The following is a 22306-nucleotide window of genomic DNA, read 5'->3' as shown; positions in this document are numbered from 1 at the left end:
CCTCGGCACAGCCGGGCACTCCAGCTGGTGTTCTTATAAAGTGACAGTTCTCGACATGATAGTGGATTACAGAAAATGCAAGCTGTTTGCTGTTGCACCTTGCGCCATTAAAAAGCACCATCAATCATCTTATCATTACAGGACACAGAGTATTCACCACTTGCTATAAAATAATGCATAGTCAAGAACTATAAAGTATTAACAAAGAGCAAGGTTCCACTCACAGGTAGTCTATTACACTGAATCGATTCTGGAGAATATCTGATGAATTCTGGAAAAAAAGGAAAAAGGAATTTATTTATATTTGCTTGTGCATAAATGCTTTGCAAAACATTTGATGCAACATAGCAATTTACATTCTTATTAAGACCAAAAATAATTAATAACAACAGCACATTACATAAAAGACTAAAAGGTTTATTATTATGGCAAAGAGGATGCTGTGGCGTACCGATCACAGAAAGGACACAATCCGCTTTCCGGTCCGTAGACTATAAATCAGGCGTCATGCCTTTAAGAAGGATCACACCTTTAAGAAACTCGATCTGCAACACAGTTAAGCCCAGAGCGGGGGAGGAGGAGTCGAAGCTGTGCACTGATGAAAGGCAGTCGTACTTTGTGGACTCTCTTGACTCCATTTTTGTGTTCAGCATGCAGCCTCAACAATTAAACCTTTTCTGTTGAACCTCTCCGAGTTCAGTATTTTTTGCGAGGAGTACGTAGACTCCTACATTGGTGACCCCGACGCTCAGGACGGCTCCTAAGCGTAACCATGGCTGACACAAACGCAGTTTCTGTGAAGCTGCCGGAGTTCTGGGAGAACCTGGCCACCGCCTGGTTCCTTCAAGCCGAATCGCAATTCCGACTCCGCGGCATCACCGCCGACGCAACGATGTACGACTACCTCCTCGCCTCCCTGGGCAGCTCCACAATCACGAAAGTCTGGACAACACTACAAAACCCTCCGGAGGAAGGCAAGTACGCACATCTCAAGGCCGCGCTCATTAAAAAATTCACAGCCTCCCAATTCTTGCGCAACTGCCACCTCCTCGACCTCCCGGGCCTCGGTGACTCCACGCCGTCAGACTTGCTCTCACACATGCTTGCTCTGACCGACGAGAAACCGCCCGGCTCCCTCTTCCGCACGCTCTTTATCCGCCAACTACCTCCCAGCATCTGCCCGGTGATCGTGGCGTCCAGCCTCACGGACCTCGAGGCCCTGGCCGACGAAGCCGATAAGCTCCTGTCCGCCAGCTCCAACCACGCCGTCACCCCCGACATGGCCTCCGCAGTGTCGGCGCGCGCTCCACCCTCTATCGCGCGGCCACACAGCTCGGCCACGAGGCCCCCACGTCCCCCAAGCCCTCCGACCCAGGGCTACTGCTACTTCCATACCCGGTTCGGCGCACGGGCACGCCGCTGCAGCCATCCCTGCACGTTTCCAACCGCCCCAACACCAGCCTACACGATGGCCGTGGGGCAAGCAGGCGCGCTGCTGTACGTTACGGACAGCGCCTCCGGATGCCGTTTCCTATGCGACACGGGCGCGCAGCGCAGCATCATCCCCGCGTCCGCCCTCGAGATCCAGCGAGGCGGCCGCAGCCCTGCGCTGGCTGCCGCCAACGGCACCGACATCCGGACGTACGGCACCCGCACCGTCACCATCGACCTCGCAGGCCGCTGCTACCACTGGGAGTTTATCACCGCCAAGGTGCTCTCCCCGCTCCTTGGTGCGGATTTCCTGTGCGCCCACGGCCTGTTGGTCGACATGCCTCGGCGCCGCCTCGTGGACATGAACACCATGTCACCTATCCCGGGCGCCATGGCCCCCCCAACCCGCCAAAATGGCGTGGCAGTGCCGCACCCACTCAACGGACGACTACTCAGCACTCCTGGCTGAGTTCCCAGCCCTCACCAACCCGACCTTCTCCGCGAAGTTTGCTAAGCACGGGGTAGAACACTTCATCCCCACCACAGGCCCACCGGTGTATGCCCACGCCCGCAGGCTGGACCCGGCCAAGCTGGAGATCGCGCGGGCCGAGTTCGCCACAATGGAACAGCTCGGCATCATCCACCGCTCCAACAGCCCCTGGGCCTCCCCACTCCACATCGTCACCAAACCCGACGGGGGATGGCGCCCCTGCGGGGACTACCGGCGCCTAAACGACACCACCACGCCAGATCGGTACCCCATACCGCACATTCAAGACTTCTCGGCTAGACTGGCCGGCCGCTCAGTCTTCTCCAAAGTCGACCTGGTGCGCGGTTACCATCAGGTGCCAGTCCACCCAAGACGGCCATAATCACCCCTTTTGGGCTATTCGAGTTCCTCCGAATGCCCTTCGGCCTCAAAAACATGGCCCAGGCCTTCCAGCGGCTCATGGACTCGGTCCTCCAGGACCTGAAGTTCCTCTTTGTCTACCTGGATGACATCCTGGTAGCTAGTTCCTCCAAGCAGGAACACATCGAGCACCTCCACACCCTGTTCCAGCGGCTCAGTGAGCACGGGCTCATCATCAGCCCAGCCAAGTGCCAATTCGGCCTCAGCAGGATCGAATTCCTCGGCCACCACATCATGCAGGACGGAGCCATTCCCCTGCCCGCCAAGGTGCAAGCCGTCCAGCAGTTCCCCCGGCCTACCACCATCAAAGGCCTCCAGGAGTTCTTGGGGATGATCAACTTTTACAACCACTTCATTCCCAGAGCGGCCTCCCTCATGCGGCCCCTATATGAAGCCCTCCGGGGTAAGAAAGACAGAATGGCGATCGAGTGGTCGGCGGACATGTTGACCGCTTTCGACTCGACCAAAAAGGCGCTCGCCGACGCCACCATGCTCGCTCACCCACAGCCCGCCAGGGTGGTGCTCACCACGGACGCATCTGACCACGCGTTCGGCGCCGTGTACGAACAGTGGGTCGACGGGGCCTGGCAACCGCTGGCCTTTTTCAGCCGCCAACTGCGCCCCCCGGAGGCCAAATACAGCACCTTTGACCGCGAGCTCCTCGCACTGTACCTGGCAGTCCGCCATTTTAGATTTCTTCTGGAGGGCCGCCCCTTCACCGCGTTTGTCGACCACAAACCCCTGACATTCGCGATGGCGAAATCTGCGGACCCGTGGTCAGCCAGGCAACAACGCCAGCTCGCCGCGGTGTCCGAATTCACCACAGACATCCGGCACGTCTCCGGTCGAGACAACGTGGTGGCCGACTGCCTATCCCGCCCCGCCGTCCACAGCACCCACCTGGCAGTGGACTATGCTGAACTGACAGCGGAGCAACGCACCGACCCCGATCTGCTCTCCACACGCACAACCCTCCCAGGGCTGCGACTGACCGACGTCGCCTGCGGCCCGTCCGCCGTCACAGTCAAATGTGACACCTCCTTGGCGCAACCCCGCCCCGTAGTCCCGGCGTCCTGGCGAAAACGGGTGTTCGACATCGTCCACGGCCTCTCACACCCCGGCACCCGCGCGTCCATTAGACTGGTGGCCAACCGATTTGTCTGGTGCGGCCTGCGCAAGGATGTGCGCGTCTGGTCCAGATCCTGCATAGCTTGCCAGCGTGCCAAAATCCACCAGCACGTCAAAGCCCCACTCGAGGAGTTCACCGTGCCAGAAAGAAGGTTCGACCACGTCCACATCGACCTCGTCGGCCCCCTGCCGCCATCACAAGGTCACACTCACCTGCTGACAATCGTGGACCGTACCACCCGCTGGCCCGAGACCATTCCACTGATGTCCACCACCACCGCCGACATCGCGAGGGCATTCATCGGTACCTGGGTCGCTCGGTTCGGCGTCCCCTCCGAGATGACGTCGGATAGAGGCCCGCAGTTCACCTCTGATCTGTGGGCCGCCATCGCCCGAAACCTCGGGGTGGCCATTCACCGCACCACGGCTTACCACCCCCAAGCCAACGGACTGTGCGAGCGATTCCACAGGTCCATGAAGGCGTCTCTCCGCGCCAGCTTCGAGGACGAGGCTTGGATCGACCGCCTCCCGTGGGTGCTACTCGGCCTACGCTCCACGGTCAAGGAAGACCTGCAAGCCTCGGCGGCGGAACTCGTGTACGGCCAGCCGCTGCGCGTACCCGGAGAGTTTCTGCCCACCGCCACGACCCCCTGGTCGGCTGACCAGCAACGCCGCGCTTTCGCCAACCGAGCACAGCAGTTCGCTCCGGTACCCACCGGCCGGCACGGCGAACCAGCAACCCGCGTACCACCTAGCCTGCACATGGCCAAATTTGTTTTCGTGCGCCATGACGCCCACCGAGGACCTCTACGGCCCCCATATGACGGACCCTACAAGGTACTCCAGACGGGGAACAAGTTCTTCCTCCTCGAAGTGGGCGGCAGAACTGACAAGGTGTTGGTCGACCGGCTCAAGCTGGCGCACCTAGAGCCCGACAAACCCGTTCAAGTGGGCCAACCCCCACCACGGGGCAGACCGCCTAAGAGCCCGACGCGTCCGACCGCCCCGCTCCCGACACCAACCGCCAAGAGCCGTTCCGGCCGTGCCATCAAGCCACCATGCCGGTTCATACACTCCCTACTAGCGGATTCTGGGGGGAGCTGTGTGGCGTACCGATCACAGAAAGGACACAATCCGCTTTCCGGTCCGTAGACTATAAATCAGGCGTCATGCCTTTAAGAAGGATCACACCTTTAAGAAACTCGATCTGCAACATAGTTAAGCCCAGAGCGGGGGAGGAGGAGTCAAAGCTGTGCACTGATGAAAGGCAGTCGTACTTTGTGGAGTCTCTGACTCCATTTTTGTGTTCAGCATGCAGCCTCAACAATTAAACCTTTTCTGTTGAACCTCTCCGAGTTCAGTATTTTTTGCTAGGAGTACGTAGACTCCTACAATGCATTCTTTTGTAGCCAAATTTTACACCTTCCTACCAGTAGTTTGGTTATTGACACAATAGGCACATCGAAGGTCTGTACTGTTTTAAAGGTAAAGCTATCGTGGTTTGGTGGCTTCCCTGACGATTCAGTTACTCTGTGCACTCCTTAATGTGGAACTGAGAAATACAACAACAACTTGCGTTTATATACAGTGTTAATGTAGGAAGCCTTCCCAATGGACTTCACAGAGGCGTAATAAAACAAAATGATGAGATGATACTGTAGATTGAGGAAGGTCTCTGGTGCTATTGTCAGTCTGCGCTGATGTAGCTGGTCTCAGCTGCAGATTGGGTGGGGGGGCGGCGGGGGAAATACTGGGGTCACATTCCTGATCGCTACCCAGCGACCTTTGCTAAAAAGTACACGGGTGGATGTTGGGGGAACAGGCTTGCCGTTGCCCCATTTTGCACCACACCGGTGAACAGCCTCAAACCCAGAAAGGGAAGGGCGAATAAACAGTTTTGCTTTACGCCAAGGGTGGTAAATTTATGGAATGGACTGCCAAGGGAGTCACTGGTGGCTGATTGTATCAGCAAATTCAAGAGGGAGTTGGTTAAGTACCTGGAGAAAAATTTGAAGAAGGGACATGAGAGGTATGGTATTTCCTAGATACTGGGACCAGCCAGATGGACGATGTAACGTATATACCTTTAAGGGGGGAACTACTTTTTACAGTTCATGTATACTGTAGTACCGGCAGTGACCACACCTGTATATAGCACTGAGTAGTAATCTATACAGTTCAGTTCCAGAGTGAGCCACGTTGAGTAAACACCTGTTGTACCGTTCTCCTGCAGTCTTGTGTCTTACTACTGACGGACACAACATTGGCGACGAGGCAAATTCGATCCTACCTGCAACTCTGCATCACCTCCCAGGGATTCGTTCCTGGAGACCAGTAGATTGGAGGTCAAGGCCAGAGACACGGGCGTCGACCACGGGCAACCGCCCAGTCATCCAGCAGAGACTCGAGAATTGCGGGGGAGGCTGTTGAGAGCCAGGATTGGCTTTCCAGTCGCGGTGGTCCAGCGAAACGGGCTGGGAACAGGTAGTGCGCAGACCCTTCCCGGACAGCGGCGGGCTAGAGCCCGACCGAGCGGCACAGCAAAGGGCCGAGCAGCGTCGACGGGAGAGAGAGAGAGGGCAGAGTGCACAGGGCGCAGCCGGTGTTCAGGGGCCGAGCAGCGTCGAGGAGAGAGAGACGCGCCGCCATTGCCACGAGGACCGCTGAGAGCGGCGTTGGCAACAGCACAGGAGAAGCGCGCGAAACCTACAGGGCGCCGCCATTGCCACGAGGACCGCCAAGAGCGGCGTTGGCAGCAGCGGGGGAGGAAGGAAAGCGCGGGAGACGCCATTTTAAACCACACCCAAAATGCCGAAGAGTGGCAGTATCACCGCATTTGACAATGAAGTCGAAGATTGGACTACATATGTCGAACGAATAGAGGTATACTGCAAGGCAAATGAGGTGTCAGATGACAAGAAAGCACCGGTATTGTTAAATTTAATGGGTGCAAAGACATATGGCTTATTACGAAATCTAGTAACCCCAGCGAAGCCAGTGGAAAAGAGTTTTGGAGACATAGTGACGATACTACAGGAACATTTAAACCCCACACCGCTGCTGATAGCAGAAAGATTCAAGTTTCACAAACGGAACCAGCATAAGGATGAAGGCAATGCTGAATATTTAACAGAACTGCGCAAACTATCGAAACACTGCCAGTTTGGAACGGGACTGGCAGATACCTTAAGGGGCAAGTTTGTGTGTGGGCTTCAAAGTGAAGGAACCCAGAAAAGGCTTTTATCTGAAAAGGACCTAATGCTGGACAAGGCTTTCAGCATTGCGGTATCATATGAAGCAGCAGCACGGGGCGCTGCAGAGATACAACAGAGACCGCAAGAATATGGCACAAAGGAAATTTCATACAGAAGTGCTATCGCTGCGGCAGAACAACACACGACCACAATGATTGCTGGTTCAAAGACAAAGTGTGCAGACAGTGTGGAAAAGTAGGACACATAGCACGAGTCAGCAGGTCGGGAAAGAAAACCAGCAATAAGAAATCTTCAAAAGAAAAGTACAAGAAGATACATAAGGTGACGGAGAATAGTTCAGATGAACAAAAGAGTGATACCGACTCCGAAAGCAGGGAGCCGAGTTGTCTGAAACTACATAATGTGATCAAAACGGAGGATCACCGAACCATTTGGGTCACTCTCAAGATAGCAGGAGTCCAGGTAAAAATGGAATTGGACACAGGATCAGCCCTAACAGTCATAAACAGACGGGACTACGAGCGGCTATTCTCACACATACTCTTGAGAGACACAAAAATTATTTTGAAGACGTACACTGGGCAAAAAGTCTACCCCAAAGGAAAAATAAGGGTGACCATTATATATAACGGTAAGGAAACACCAAAACTAGACCTGTATGTATTGCAAGATGGAGGACCACCATTACTGGGATGTGAATGGATCCGGAAAATACAGCTGGATTGGCATTCCATACAAGCACTGACTGTGGCTGCCAAAAACCGACGCGCAAGAAGTGTTCCAGCAAGGACTCGGAACACTAAAAGGCAGGACAGCGGCGATTAAAATTGAAGAAAACGCAAGCCCAAAATTTTTTAAGGCCAGACCGGTACCTTATGCGATCCGCCCAACCGTCGCAGCAGAGCTGGAGAGTTTGGAACGTTCAGGAGTACTGTCCAAGGTAGACTGGAGCGAGTGGGCTACACCCATCGTCCCTGTGATGAAAAAGTCGTTGAGCAGCACGCCTGGGGAACCAAGGAAGGTTCGCATCTGTGGGGACTTTAAGGTAACAGTGAACCCAGTCCTTCACACCGTGCAATATCCACTTCCGCGGATTGAAGATATTTTCGCCTCGCTATCTGGAGGGAAACGCTTCACTAAGATTGATCTAGCCCAGGCGTATCTGCAAATGGAGGTAGAAGAAGCATCAAAAAAATACCTCACAATCAACACCCATAAAGGTCTCTACCAATACAACCGGCTGGTATTCGGGGTAGCATCAGCTCCGGCTATTTGGCAAAGCGCAATGGAACATGTCCTGCAAGGGATCCCAGGGACCCAGTGTTATATGGACGACATCCTGGTCACGGGCGAAAATGACAGTGATCACCTCGCCAACCTGGAGCAGGTGCTCACTAGATTGAAGGAATATGGGCTCCGAGCTAACCGCCCCAAATGCGAGTTTTTTTAAAAAACAGATCTCGTATTGTGGCCACGTTATCGATAAAGAGGGGTTACATAAGTCCCCAGAAAAGATTGAGGCAGTAGTCAAGGCTCCAGCACCGGAAAACATGTCACAACTGAGGTCGTTCCTCGGGCTGGTAAACTACTACCATAAGTTCTTGCCAAATGTGTCTACAATACTACACCCACTGAACACCCTACTGCAAACTGGAGTGCCATGGAAGTGGAGTGACAAATGTAAACAAGCTTTCCAGAAGAGCAAAACACTAATCACATCAAAAGAGGTATTGGCCCATTTCAACCCAGCACTACCAATTCGGTTGGCGTGTGATGCGTCACCCTACGGCATTGGAGCGGTGCTGTCGCACAAATTCTCGGACGGCTCAGAGAGGCCAATAGCCTTTGCGTCACGATCACTAACCTCAGCCGAGCGTAACTACGCCCAGATTGTCAGGGAGGCCCTCAGCCTAGTGTGGGGAGTGAAAAAGTTCAATCACTATCTGCACGGGCAGAAATTCACCTTGCTGACTGACCACCAGCCTCTTGTCTCCATTTTTATCCGAAGAAGGGCGTTCCGGTGATGACTGCGCAATGACTACAAAGATGGTCACTCTTTCTAGGGGCGCACCACTATGAGATTGAATATAAGGGCACGAAACAGCATGGAAATGCTGATGGGCTATCACGCCTGCTACTGCCTACTGTGGAGGAAGCACCAGCAGTGGATCCTGTTGAAATATTTCATTCGACTATAGTTGAATACCTGCCGGTAACTAATGCTCGTATAGAAAAGGGGACCCGAAATGACCCGACACTGTCTCGGGTATATGATTTGACGGTGAAGGGATGGCCAGCACATGGCCACTCACTGTTGCCAGCATTCTTGACAAGAAGAGAACAGCTGTCAGTGTGCCGGGGGACCTTGATGTGTGGCTCCCGAGTGGTAATTCCACCCAATGAGCTTCATGAGGGTCATCTGGGAGGGGTAAAAATGAAAAGCCTTGCCAGGGCTTATGTATGGTGGCTGGGAATCAATAAACAAATCGAGGACCTGACCAAGAGCTGCTCAGGATGCCAGAAAGTCTAAAATGCACCACCACATGCCCCTCTACACCCATGGGAGTGGCCCTCATCTCCATGGCAACGGGTGCATATTGATTTTGCTGGTCCATTCATGGACTCAATGTTTTTAATAGCCGTGGATGCGCACTCGAAATGGCCTGAGGTCATCAAAATGTCCTCCACCACCATGGAGAAAACTATTGCAGTCCTACGGACCATTTTTGCCAGGAACGGCTTGCCAGAACAGATTTGCTCCGATAACGGACCACAGTTTGTGTCCGAAGAGTTCCGGAGGTTTATGAAGAAGAATGGGGTAAGGCATTACACATCCGCCCCGTATCATCCAGCCACAAATGGATTGGCTGAGAGGTTCGTACAAACCTTTAAGAAGGCAATAAAGGCTATGTGCAATGACAACATTCCGCTGCAGCATAAGGTGGACAATTTCCTGTTCGCCTACCGGAATGCGACACATGCAGTCACCAAACAGGCCCCGGCCATGATGTTCTTTAACCGAAGGTTAAGATCTCGCCTGGATTTGCTCAGACCAAACGTACGAAGAGATGTTGAGAGTAAGCAATTCCAGCACATCCATGAGAAGCCAACAAGGAGCTTCAATGTAGGGCAACCAGTCTTGGCCCGCGACTACCGAACAGAAAAATGGCAGCCAGGAACGATATGCACACGGCAGGGCCCACTAATGTACACAGTGGACGTTGGGGAGAACATCGTGAGACGCCATGCTGACCAGATCCTAGAGTCACAGGAACAAGTCAACCCCATGCCTCGCCCATACGTACCTGGTGAGGAACCTGACGTACAGGTCGCATCTACCCCAGAAACAGTAGCATCGGAAGCTGATGACCCAACCGACGACAGGGTGCCAGAATCGCCTCCACACCAAGAGCGAGACACTCGGGAAAGGCGCTATCCAGAAAGGATCAGGTAGCCTCCCCAAAGACTGAATATATAAATGGACTATTTTCAGCTAACGTTGTATGTTAAAAGTGTTAATTGTAATTAGTTTGATATTTAATTGTTAAATGAGTGTTATGGTACTGTTAATCTAAAAGGGGAGGAATTGTAATGTATATACCTTTAAGGGGGAACTACTTTTTACAGCTCATGTATACTGTAGTACCAGCAGTGACCACACCTGTATATAGCACTGAGTAGTAATCTGTACAATTCAGTTCCAGAGTGAGCCACGTTGAGTAAACACCTGTTGTACCGTTCTCCTGCAGTCTTGTGTCTTACTACTGACGGACACAACAGACGACAGTGGTTTTTTTTTCTGAACCTGTACATTCCTATGTTTCTATGTCACACAGTCACTGAAATGGCATTTGGACAGCCAAAACCTGTGGAAACATAACCCAATGATGGGGAGGAATAATCTTGTGTAAGAAATTACCATTTTTAATGCATTTGAACAGTTTATAAGTAATTCTTAGCATTTTTCTTAAATTGACCCCAAAATGACAGCAGGCTGGTTAGAAATGGTTGAAGTTGCATCATGGAGGCCATATCGTTTTAACTGTAACATTAGGAAGGTAGTAATCAAATAAAATTGTCAACTAAATTAAAATTGAAGTATTTTTTGTGTAAAATTTGAGACTAAACTAAAATTAAATTATTTCTAGGACTAAAATACTGGTCAATTGTCTCCAACTTTGGGAACAGATACTGGAAATTGAAATGGACAAATAAAGCACAAATTTGTTTCACAACATTTCTTGTGGCCTTGAGTTCTGTGAGAAGTGAAACAAAATTTTTTGAGACACAAATTTTGAACAAATTCCTGAAAAGACTTGAATGATTGATTTCTTCCTAAGTCTGCAAGTAAGGCTCATAATTGATGCTCAGGGATGAGATGAAAACCAACATAAAAATGATTTTTAAGACTAAAACGCTGACTGACAGGAAGGCTCCTTCTAGTTTTTGTTTTGAATGCAAGGATATACAATATTAATATTAATGCTATTTGGTATAAAACTTAGCCCTGGATTGAGATAAAGAACTACTGCAGACTGCACGTTTGAAAGTAAATAAACACAAATACACGAAGTTAAGAGAGATGTAAGGATCAGCAGAATTCTTACTGTGAATGGAACAAAATCTGTTGTGTCCCCCATGTATTTGGCTCCCTGTTCTCTCACAAAAATATACTTTAAAGATATGTCACCCTTGGATCAAACCTACAGCTGATATTATCAAAAGTATCAGTCCTCTGACCTATCCCTCTCAAAACAACCTCAGGACTCGTTGCAATCGCTTCTTGTACGTTTTTTGCATCTCAGTCCAGGCTAACTTTAATTGGGGGGGGAGGGTGGTGGTAGGGGAGATACCTCAGCTGCCCCATTGACACCCTTTGCCCATCTTTAAATGGGCAAGCAGCATGTCCGCCTGCTTCCGGCGGGAGGTTGCGTAAGTATGTAAATTTGGGTTCTGCCCCGGTTGTAGGATTCCAATTTCAAGCTTCAGGTGGATGCTGTACCCATTTGTATCAGCTGATGAGAGGCCTGACAAGTGGTCCTTAAAGGGACCACCGGAAGCTACTCAGAAATGGTCCAGGTAGAAGAGGAGTACTCCGCCAAGGCCCACAATAAAATCTCCGCTGCCCACTGGAATTGCTTTCCCCTTCCAGGCCCAACCTGCCAGCCGACTCAGCATGGGATCTGGCCATTTTCCTGCTCTCTCGCAACTGGTCAGCTGCATTTGGTGCCAACGGCATATAAATGAGGCCCAAACCGAAAATGGTTCCGGCTTCCCGATACCAGCTTTGGGGGGGCAGCATGACCACTCCATCGACTTTATGTCCACTTTGGGTAGAAGTCGAAGATCAGCCCCAGCTTCCTTTAGCTGTCAATGTATGGAAGTGATACTTGTCTACCTGAACCTGCAGAACAGGCAGGTAAGGCCGTAGATTACAAGCGCTATTCGAAGAAGAGCAGCGATTTCTCCCGGCGTGCCTACCAACATTCCTCCCTCAACCAGCATCACAAAAAACAGATTAACCGCTATTTTGCCATATTGCTGTTAGTGAGATCGTATTGTGCACAAAATAGTTGCCACGGTTGCCTACACATCAATTTCAAAGTAATTCAATGTATGTGAAGTACTTGAGACATTTCGGCGTGATGATGCATTTTTTGCTAGTGATATCTAGCAATACGTCAACAATGCTGAAATGGAGCTGTCCCTATTTTAAGGGGGAGGGGAAGAATTCAACAGTTGCACATTATTTAAATTATTATGATACCAGTTGCATACAATGTTATTCCTGTTTTTCAACACAACTCTTGCATATGCCGTTCTCCATTTTTGGACTGGCAATAGAAAGCTAAAGGACCAATTTTAATTCTGCCCCCGCCTGGCCGAAACAGCAGGCAAATAGTTAAAATGGATGCAGCGAGTTACCCTCTCCAATCCCGCTGCCTTCCTGTGATTTGCCATTTTAACCTGTTCTTCTGAGCAGGTGAGTGGTCCACCAGCCAGAAAATAGTGAGGTCCTTCTTTAAATATGCAGATCAGTCTCTGATGACATCATGGGGGCCCGACTGCAATTTTACACAAGGTCTGTGCAGGGAGGCTCCCCTGCCAGGCAAACCTGGTGGCAAGTAGATCTGGGGCCTGAAGAGGCCCAGAAAGTTAAGTCATTTTTTTCCAAAAAAATTCTGTTTCCTTCTGGGCCTGGAGGAACAGGAGTGCTCCTCTGGGTCCCACAAGGAAACCTTGGGCCTCGTGCATTGAAAAGATTTTCATGGCAACTATCACTATGCATTAACCAAAGTCAACAAATTTGTTACTTCATTGTTAGCAATGCTCTCTTCTTTCCTTCATCCCTCCATTGGTGGCCGTGCCTTCAGCTGCCAAGGCCCTAAACTCTGGAATTCCCTCCCTAAACCTTTCCGCCTCTCTACCTCCCTCTCCGTATTTGAGAAGCTCCTTAAAACCTACCATTTTGACTAAGCTTTTGGTTACCTGCCCTAAAATCTTCTTATGTGACTCAGTGTCAAATTTTGTCTGATAACATTTCTGAAGTGCCTTGGGACATTTTACTACATTAAAGGTGCTATATAAACGCAACTTATTGCAATGTTTTAAATTGATCAGGCTCACTAGCGTTGCAACAGCTCAGTGGATTAATGTGTTACATTTGGAGTTGTAAGCAAATGTTTCTTTCCATAATTCCTCAGTGGGCCAATTTCCAAGCAAAGGGCTACAGAACATCAGAGGTGAAGTTGACCCACATTAGTCTCCCATGCCTTCAAGATGGGGGAATAATTCTCTTGTTACTGTGATTCCCCTGTGGTGACATTGCCTGTCAATACCTTGTCTAGGCTCGGACATAAAGAACGGCTTGCTAGCACCCGTGAAATTTTACAACAATGTGAGCCAGCACGTTCAGGAGTTGAGGGGGAGAAATTGTGGAAATGCAAAGCTCTTCATAAAGTTACTTGGTTGTGGGGGGGAGGGGGAGAACGGGGAGGGTGATTTGAGAAGTAGAGAAAGGCCAGGGAGGGGTATTTAAAAAAAAAACTTTGTGATTATCACCACAACCACCTGGTTTGTGCTGAGATCAACCACTTCCTCAATGAGAATGGCCATTTTATTCAACTGGATTTACAATCCTTCCATTTCCTGCTTCACTATTTACAGGGAGGCAATGTAAGCCAAACTGATTTGCAATATTTGAAAGAAAAGCAGAGTAAATGAATAAAATATTTTTGAAAACCCAGTTGCCAAGCATTGCTCCTATATGACACTGAATTACTTTTAGCTGAATGATATCAGGTTAAGCCTATTCACATGATATCTTATCACTGTTGAAGGAACAACTGATGCATTTTACAATGTAAAATTTTTGTTATTTGTCTTTATTCTAGTTTATATGTATCAGTTTTGTGACAAGTTTTTGAAACATTTAACAGATTCTCTGATTAAGGTATTTGGACTATGGTTAGCAAATAAGTTTATAAAAAACACTGTAATGTTGGTGCAGTCTAATGAGGCTTGTTAAAGAATTCAATGCTTTGCAGTATTTTAATGTGTTACAGCACCACCTTTGGGATATGCCATTGACAGCAATGTGTGAGTATGTCCCTTCCCCCATGGTTTTTGTTGTAGGATTAATGGCTTACAAAGTTTTAGCAAATATCCGCCCCACACACCAGGGGGTAATTTTGACTTTGTGTGATAGTTAAAATCGTGTGATAATGAATCAGCAGCCTGTTTTACAAAACAGGCTGCTGATTCGCTATCCCCCGATTTACACTATCTCGCAAAGTCAAAATTATCCTCCAGGTATTATCTGACATACTTCACTAATTCTGAAACAAAAACTGATGGGAAGGAAATGTTACTGTGAGTTTTCATGCTATTCTCTCGTTTAACAATGTCATGTTAACCGCTTGATTGTCTCAAATTACTCAAGTTTAGTGTATATAATGCAACAATGGACACATGTCAGAAGATGCAAATGACATTGGCTTTAAACTAATTCAGTCTGTCAAATTAATACGCAATAAATTATCCTGATTTATCAACTTTGATAGCAACAACACAGGTTTTGATGATATCAGCTTAAACTTACAACATATAAACTGCAAAAACTCTGATTACCTAAATCAGTAGAATTATTTTTGGCTCATCTGTTATAAACCATAAACCTTCAAATGATGCAACATTTTATGACGTAGTGGGGCTGATTTTTCCCGACCTTTGTCCCTAGGAATCGTCCATTTCCCAGGTGCATGATGTGTATGGTGCTTGCATATTATTGACTGAACACTAGATAGCCCAGCGATGGGAGTAAGCAGATTGTAATAATTACACTCCAAGGCCTTCTCTTATATTGCTTTTGTTATTCTTTGATGGAATGTGCTGGAGGGTCTGGAAATAAAAGTATCTAGTTATTACCACACCAACTCGAGTGTTTATTCAGACATAAGAGTGGCAACGAGGATAATGGACCGCACATTGTTGAAATGATTGAATTATATTTTAACACAGCGAGTGGTGATGACCTGGAATTCGCTGCTGATGGATGTGGTGGAAGCTGAGACACTGAATGTTTTCAAGGGGAGACTGGATAGGCACTTGAGGGAAATAAACTTGCAGGGCTACGGGGATAGAGTAGGGGAATGGGAATTATATTAAGAAGATCACCAGTCAAAAACCCCTGGACGTACTCATGGAAGAGTACAAGCCCTTATTCAGTCCGAAACCAATTGGAATGCTTTTTTTCAGACGTAACAGTGCAAAGGTCAGGCAAAGGGACTAGAGACATGTTGCATTGAATGTCTGCCTCCTTTGTTTCATAGGACCCCCGGTGTTTTTCTGGGGGGAGGAGGTAGAGCTGGGTCTCTGTAGGCACAGGCCTATCACTGTCATGCTCAGGCAGCAGAGGGTTTACCTGGTCTCCCGCCTCTTTTTACTGAAGTTATGATCGGGGTGTGTAGATAAGGGGCATGCCCAAAAACCTGGCAGAGGAATTGTGTATCATAGGCCATTGAAGAGGGCCCTTCATGGTAAACCAGAATGACCCATCAGATCATTGGGCCCAGCCAGCAGCAGTTTGGAGGCCTGAAGGCCGGCAGCCAGGGGCACAGCCACCTGAGAGATCTGCAGGTACACTGCCTTTTCCTGCCCATTGTCCTGGCACTAGGCCCTCTCTGAAGGCAGGCCTGTGCTGAGGTTGCCCCTGAGCCACATTTTGGGTGTGTTGCTCCTGCCCAGCGCCAGAGAAGGGTCCAGAAAACCAGCCTCAATCTATCCAGTGCAGGCCGGATTGATGAATCTAATTTCAGATTGTTGAAAGAAAAAGACTAAATTAATAAAATATTTTTGAAAATCCCGTTAGCAGGAAGCAGTTCTATAATACTATTTCTAAGTTCTGGATGCTGGAGAGACCTCCCAGTTCATATGGCAGGACAACTTCTACATGCGTTCTACCTTTGGAGAACTGTGTATGTGCAATCTTTCATATTTGCAGCTCTTTTAAAGTCGTGCACCTGGAATTTCCAAAGGGATTCTCCTGTTCTCCCGCAGGTGAATAACATTTAGTTGAAGGATATCACTATTAACATGATACACTCGCTTTTGAAATTAGTGCTGGTCCATTTTTAAATGTAAAGTTTCAGAATTATTCGCCTTTCATCCATGTGGTGGCAGCAATTCTTATTTTTATGTGGCAGTTGAACAAATAAGAAGTATCAGAACAGAGCTACATGTTTATTCATCAGTCCTTTGTCATCATTCATTGCATTTGGAATTCATATAACATTATTGAACAAAGAAAAGGTTGAGTAATGTTGTATTTTCATGTCGAATGACTTGCTCCACTGATAGCAGCAAACGGGGACCATAAATAAGGCAGCACTGCTTTTTTCCCCAGACCGCACTGGCAACAGCACCATCCCTGTTGGCAACATAAACAGGAGTTAGGTGTTAGAGGCAGTCATGATCTTTGGCTGCCAGAAGACTGAGCAGTTAAAGAACTGATGCCAATTCCACACAAGCCACTGAAGGCGGTTTTCCATTCATTGCTCTGCAGACCTTCCTCTGGAAAAGGTCCAGCGACCAGCCTCCGTCGCAAATCATGAGGGGAGAATTTCCATGGAGTTCTCTCAATCGCTCTCCGTAACTTTGGCCAACTACACTGTTTCTCCAGGGGTTCGGCCGATCTTCCGCCGAAGTTGCAGCGGGAGAACAGGAGAATCCCTTTGGAAATTCCAGGTGCACGACTTTAAAAGAGCTGCAAATATGAAAGATTGCACATACACAGTTCTCCAAAGGTAGAACGCATGTAGAAATTGTCCTGCCATATGAACTGGGAGGTCTCTCCAGCATCCAGAACTTAGAAATAGTATTATAGAACTGCTTCCTGAGCTCGCTATTTCATGATTCAAAGAAGTATTATATTTCAAAGGTGATTTTTCCACTGTCAGTAACTGGAAGGGATTTTAGTAGTGGCCAGACTTGAAGCTATCTGATAATGATAAACCTCCACCATCATATCATGGTGTATTTCCCCTCTTTTTGAGCACCAGGGGTAGGTTGCTCAGGTCTTTCTCCTCCCTAGTGGGGCTGGGATCCTAGTTTGCGATAGTCTAGTCTAAATGCAGGGCCAGACAAGCCTAGCCCCGCAGGGACACAATCAAGTGCCTCCCTTCAGTGGTAGCACTGCTGAAAGTTTTTGGGGGTTAGGTCTGTAGTGTCCGAGTATCAATAATACACGGACTGCAGGAGAACAATAATAACAGGTATTTACTGAATAGAGGGTAACTTAAGACTGAAGTACAGAAGCCTGCTATGGCTTTATATACAGGGGTGGTCACTGCCGGTACTGCAGTATAGAATCAGTTCTTCTCTTAAAGGTACATACACAACAATTCCTCCTCTTTTAGATAAATAGTACATAACATTCATTTAACAACTAAATAATAACTAATTACAATTTTCGCTGTACTATATACATCAACTGAAATAATCATTTATAAGTTCAGTCTTTGAGGAGGCTTCCTGATCCTGACTGGATAGCACCTTTCTCGAGTATCCTGTTCTTGCGGCGGAGTTGATTCTGGCTCACTGTCATTGGTTGGTTCGTCAGCTTCCAATACCACTGCTTCTGAGGCAGACGCAATGTGTACTTCGGGGTTATTATCAGGTGCACCTGCTCGTGGTATGGGTTTGGCTTGTTCCTGTGACTCTAGAATCTGGTCAGCATGGCATCTCACACTGCTCTTTCCAACGTCCACTGTGTACATTAGTGGTCCCTGCTGTGTGCATATCGTTCCTGGCTGCCATTTTTCTGTTCGGTAGTCGCGGGCCAAGACTGGTTGCCCTATCTTGAAGCTCCTGGTTGGCTTCTCATTTATGTGCTGGAATTGCTTATCCTCAACATCTATTCTTATGTTTGGTTTGAGCAAATCCAGGCGACATCTTAGCCTTCGGTTGAAGAACATTATGGCTGGAGTTTGGTTGGTGACTGCATATGTCGCATTCCGGTAAGCAAACAAGAAATTATCCACCTTGTGTTGTAGTGGTATGTCGTCGTTATACATCGCCTTTATTGCCTTTTTAAAGGTCTGAACAAACCTCTCAGCCAATCCATTTGTGGCTGGATGATATGGAGCAGATGTGTAATGTTTCACCCCATTATTCCTCAGAAACCTCTGGAAATCCTCAGACACAAACTGTGGCCCATTGTCGGAGCAAATCTGTTCTGGCAAGCCATTCCTGGCGAAGATGGTCCGTAGGACTGCAATAGTTTTCTCCATGGTGGTGGAGGACATTTTGATGACCTCTGGCCATTTCGAAAGGGCGTCCACGGCGATTAGGAACATTGAGTCCATAAACAGACCAGCAAAATCAATGTGTACCCGTTGCCATGGAGATGAGGGCCACTCCCATGGATGTAGCGGGGCCTGTGGTGGAGCGTTTTGGACCTTCTGGCATCCTGTGCATCCCTTGGTCATATCCTCGATTTCTTTATCGATTCCCGGCCACCACACAAACGCCCTGGCTAGGCTGTTCATTTTTACCCCTCCCAGATGACCCCCATGAAGCTCATTGAGCACTCTATCTCTCAACTTGGGTGGAATTACCACTCGGGATCCACACATCAAGGTCCCCCGGCACACTGACAGCTGTTCTCTCCTTGGCGAGAATGCTGGCAACAGTGAGTCGCCATGTGCTGGCCATCCCTTCACCGTCAAATCATAGACCCGAGAGAGTGTCGGGTCATTTCGGGTTTCCTTCTCTATACTTGAGTTTGTAACAGGTGGACATTCGACTATGGTCGCATGTAATATCTCAACAGGGTCCACTGCAGGTGCTTCCTCTACCGTAGGCAATGGTAGGCGTGACAGCCCATCAGCGTTTCCATGCTGTTTCGTACCCTTGTACTCTATGTCATACTGATGTGCCCCTAGAAAAAGTGACCATCTTTGCAGCCGTTGCGCTGTCATCACCGGAATGCCCTTCTTTGGGTTAAAAATGGAGACCAGGGGCTGATGATCAGTCAGTAGGGTGAATTTCTGCCCGTGCAGATAGTGATTGAACTTCTTCACCCCCCACACCAGGCTGAGGGCCTCCCTGTCAATCTGGGCGTAGTTACGCTCGGCTGAGGTTAACGAGCGCGACGCAAAGGCTATTGGCCTCTCTGAACCGTCAAGGAATTTGTGTGACAGCACTGCTCCGATGCCGTAGGGAGACGCATCGCATGCTAACCGAATCAGTGTTGGATTGTAGTGGGCCAATACTTCTTTTGAAGTGATTAGGCATTTACATTTCTGAAAGGCACGCTTACACTAATCACTCCATTTCCATGTTACTCCAGTTTGCAGCAGGGCGTTCAGTGGGTGCAGAATTGTAGATAAATTCGGCAAGAACTTATGGTAGTAGTTCACCAACCCGAGGAACGACCTCAGTTGCGACACATTTTCCGGTGCTGGAGCCTTGACTACAGCCTCAATCTTGTCCGGCGACTTATGCAACCCTTCCTCATCAATCATGTGGCGACAATACGAGATTTGCCTCCTGAAGAACTCGCATTTGGGGCGGTTGGCTCATAGCCCATATTCCTGTAATCTAGTGAGCACCTGCTCCAGGTTGGCAAGGTGTTCACTGTCATTTTCGCCCGTAACCAGGATGTCGTCCAAATAACACTGGGTCCCCGGGATCCCTTGCAGGACTTGTTCCATCGCCCCCTGCCAAATAGCTGGGGCTGATGCTACCCCGAATACCAGTCGATTGTACTGGTAAAGGCCTTTGTGAGTGTGTATCGTGAGGTATTTCCTAGATGCTTCTTCCACCTCCATTTGTAGATACGCTTGGGCCAGATCAATCTTTGTAAACCGTTTCCCTCCAGATAGTGAGGCGAAAATATCTTCTATCCGTGGAAGTGGATATTGTACTGTGTGCAGGACTGGGTTCACAGTTACCTTGAAGTCCCCACAGATGCGAACCTTCTTCGGCTCCCCAGGCGTGCTGCTCACTGATTTCTTCATTACAGGGACGATGGGTGTGGCCCACTCACTCCAGTCCACCTTGGACAGCACACCCGACCGCTCCAGACTCTCCAGCTCTGCTTCAACGGCTGGGCAGATCGCGTAAGGTACCGGTCTGGCCTTAAAAAATTTTGGGTTTGCGTTATCTTCGATTTTTATCATTGCCGTTACTCCTTTTAGAGTCCCAAGTCCTTGTTGGAACACCTCTTTCGCGTCAGTTAGAATTTTTGACAGTCGTCCAGGTGTGACGTCATCATCCTTTTTGTCAGTCACAGTTAGCGCCTGAATGGAATGCTAATCCAATTGTATTTTTCGGATCCATTCACGTCCCAATAATGGTGGTCCTCCATCTTGTAGTATATATAGATAACAGTTTCTGTGTTTCCTTGCCGTTGTATTTAACTGGCACCCTTATTTTTCCTCTGGGGTAGACTTTTTGCCCCGTGTATGTCTTCAATACAATGGACGTGTCCTTCAAGGGTATGTGTGAGAATAGCCGCTCATAGTCTCGTCGATTCATGACAGTTAGGGCTGATCCTGTGTCCAATTCCATCTTTACTGGGGACCCTGCTATCATGAGGGTGACCCAAATGGTTCGGTGATCCTCCTTTGCGATCACGTTGTGTAACTTTAGACAACTTAGTCTCCTGCTCCCGGAGCCATTATCACTCTCCTGATCTTCCAAACTACTGTCTGTCAATTTCTTTACTTTCTTGTACTTTTCCTTAGTAGTTCTGGTAGTGTTGGTTTTCTTTCCCGACCTGCAGACTCTTGCTATGTGTCCCATTTTCCCACATTGCCTGCATACTTTATCCTTAAACCAGCAGTCCTTCTGATCATGGGTTGTTCTGCCGCAGCGATAGCACTTTTCTGCTCCATACGCCATTTCGTTAGCGCTGTATTCTTGTGGTTTCTGTTGTATTTCCGCAGCTCCCCGTGCTGCTGCTTCGTAGGATACTGCCATGCTGAAAGCCTGTTCTAGCGTCAGGTCCTTTTCCGAAAGTAGTTGTATCTGGGTTCCTTCACGCTGGAGCCCGCAGACAAACTTATCCCGTAAGGTGTCTGCCAGTCCCGCTCTGAACTGGCAGTGCTTCGATAACTTGCGTAGTTCCATAAGATAGTCAGCATTGCTCTCATCTTTGTGCTGGTTTCTTTTATGGAACTTGAATCTTTCTGCTATCAGCAGCGGTGTAGGGTTTAGGTGTTCCTGTAAGATATTGACAATCTCTTCAAAACTTTTCTCCATTGGTTTAGCTGGGGTAATTAAATTCCGCAATAGGCCGTACGTTCTCGCGCCCATCAAATTTAATAATACCGACGCCTTCTTTCCATCAGCCACCTCATTTGCCTTGCAGTACACTTCAATTCTTTCCACATACGTGGTCCAGTCTTCTACCTCGTTGTCGAAAGCAGTGATACTGCCAGTTTTCGGCATCTTGGGTGATTTAAAATGGCGCCTCCCGCGCTTTTTCTTCTTCCCCAATGGAATAAAATGGCGCCTCCCGCGCTTTTCCTTCTTCCCCTTGCTGCCACGCTGCTCCTAGCGTTCTACAGGGTAATGACGGCGACCCGTGGCTTCGGCACGTCTCACTTTTCCTTCCCCTCGTTTATTTTCGCTACGCTGCCCGGTTCTTGAGCACCCTCTCTCTCTCTCTTTTCCTCCCGATGACGCTGCACGGCCCCTTTGCAGAGCCGCTCGATCGAGCTCGAGCCCGCCGCAGTCCGGAAGGATCAGTGCACTACCTGCTACCAGCACGATTTGCTGGAACACCTTGACTGGGGAGCCAAGCCCAGCTCTCCACAGCCTTTCCTGCAACTCTCCGAACTCCGATGGATCCTTGGGCGGTTGCCCGCGGTCGACGCCCGTTGCTCTGACTTCGACCTCCAAGAAGCTTCTTCTCAGGGAAAGATCCCCGTGAGGTGATGCCGTACTGCAGGTGAGTTCGAACCTGTTCGTCACCAGTGTAGTGTCCGAGTATCAATAATACACGGACTGCAGGAGAACAATAATAACAGGTATTTACTGAATAGAGGGTACTCTTTTATTTGGATCCAAAAAAAACCAATTCGACTGTAAATAAACAAAAGTTCAACTAAAGCTT

The 22306-nt window shown here is 48.8% G+C and overlaps 1 protein-coding gene across 3 annotated transcripts in view; it reads right to left on the bottom strand.

Annotated features, from left to right (window-relative positions):
* The window catches only part of blnk (B cell linker), a 260778-nt gene that overhangs the window by 198063 nt on the left and 40409 nt on the right, over positions 1-22306 (bottom strand). For all 3 annotated transcript variants that reach the window (XM_085994752.1, XM_085994750.1, XM_085994751.1), the window contains exon 3: positions 225-271. In XM_085994752.1, the coding sequence (XP_085850878.1) occupies positions 225-271 (47 nt within the window). The remainder of the gene's footprint in view (positions 1-224; positions 272-22306) is intronic.

The sequence above is a fragment of the Somniosus microcephalus genome, chromosome 8, assembly GCF_052327205.1.
Source record: "Somniosus microcephalus isolate GS21.2 chromosome 8, FLI_Smic_1.0, whole genome shotgun sequence".
Lineage (NCBI taxonomy): Eukaryota > Metazoa > Chordata > Chondrichthyes > Squaliformes > Somniosidae > Somniosus > Somniosus microcephalus.
The sequence above is the reverse complement of the archived record's forward strand: the minus strand, read 5'-3'. Positions and strand labels throughout refer to the sequence as shown.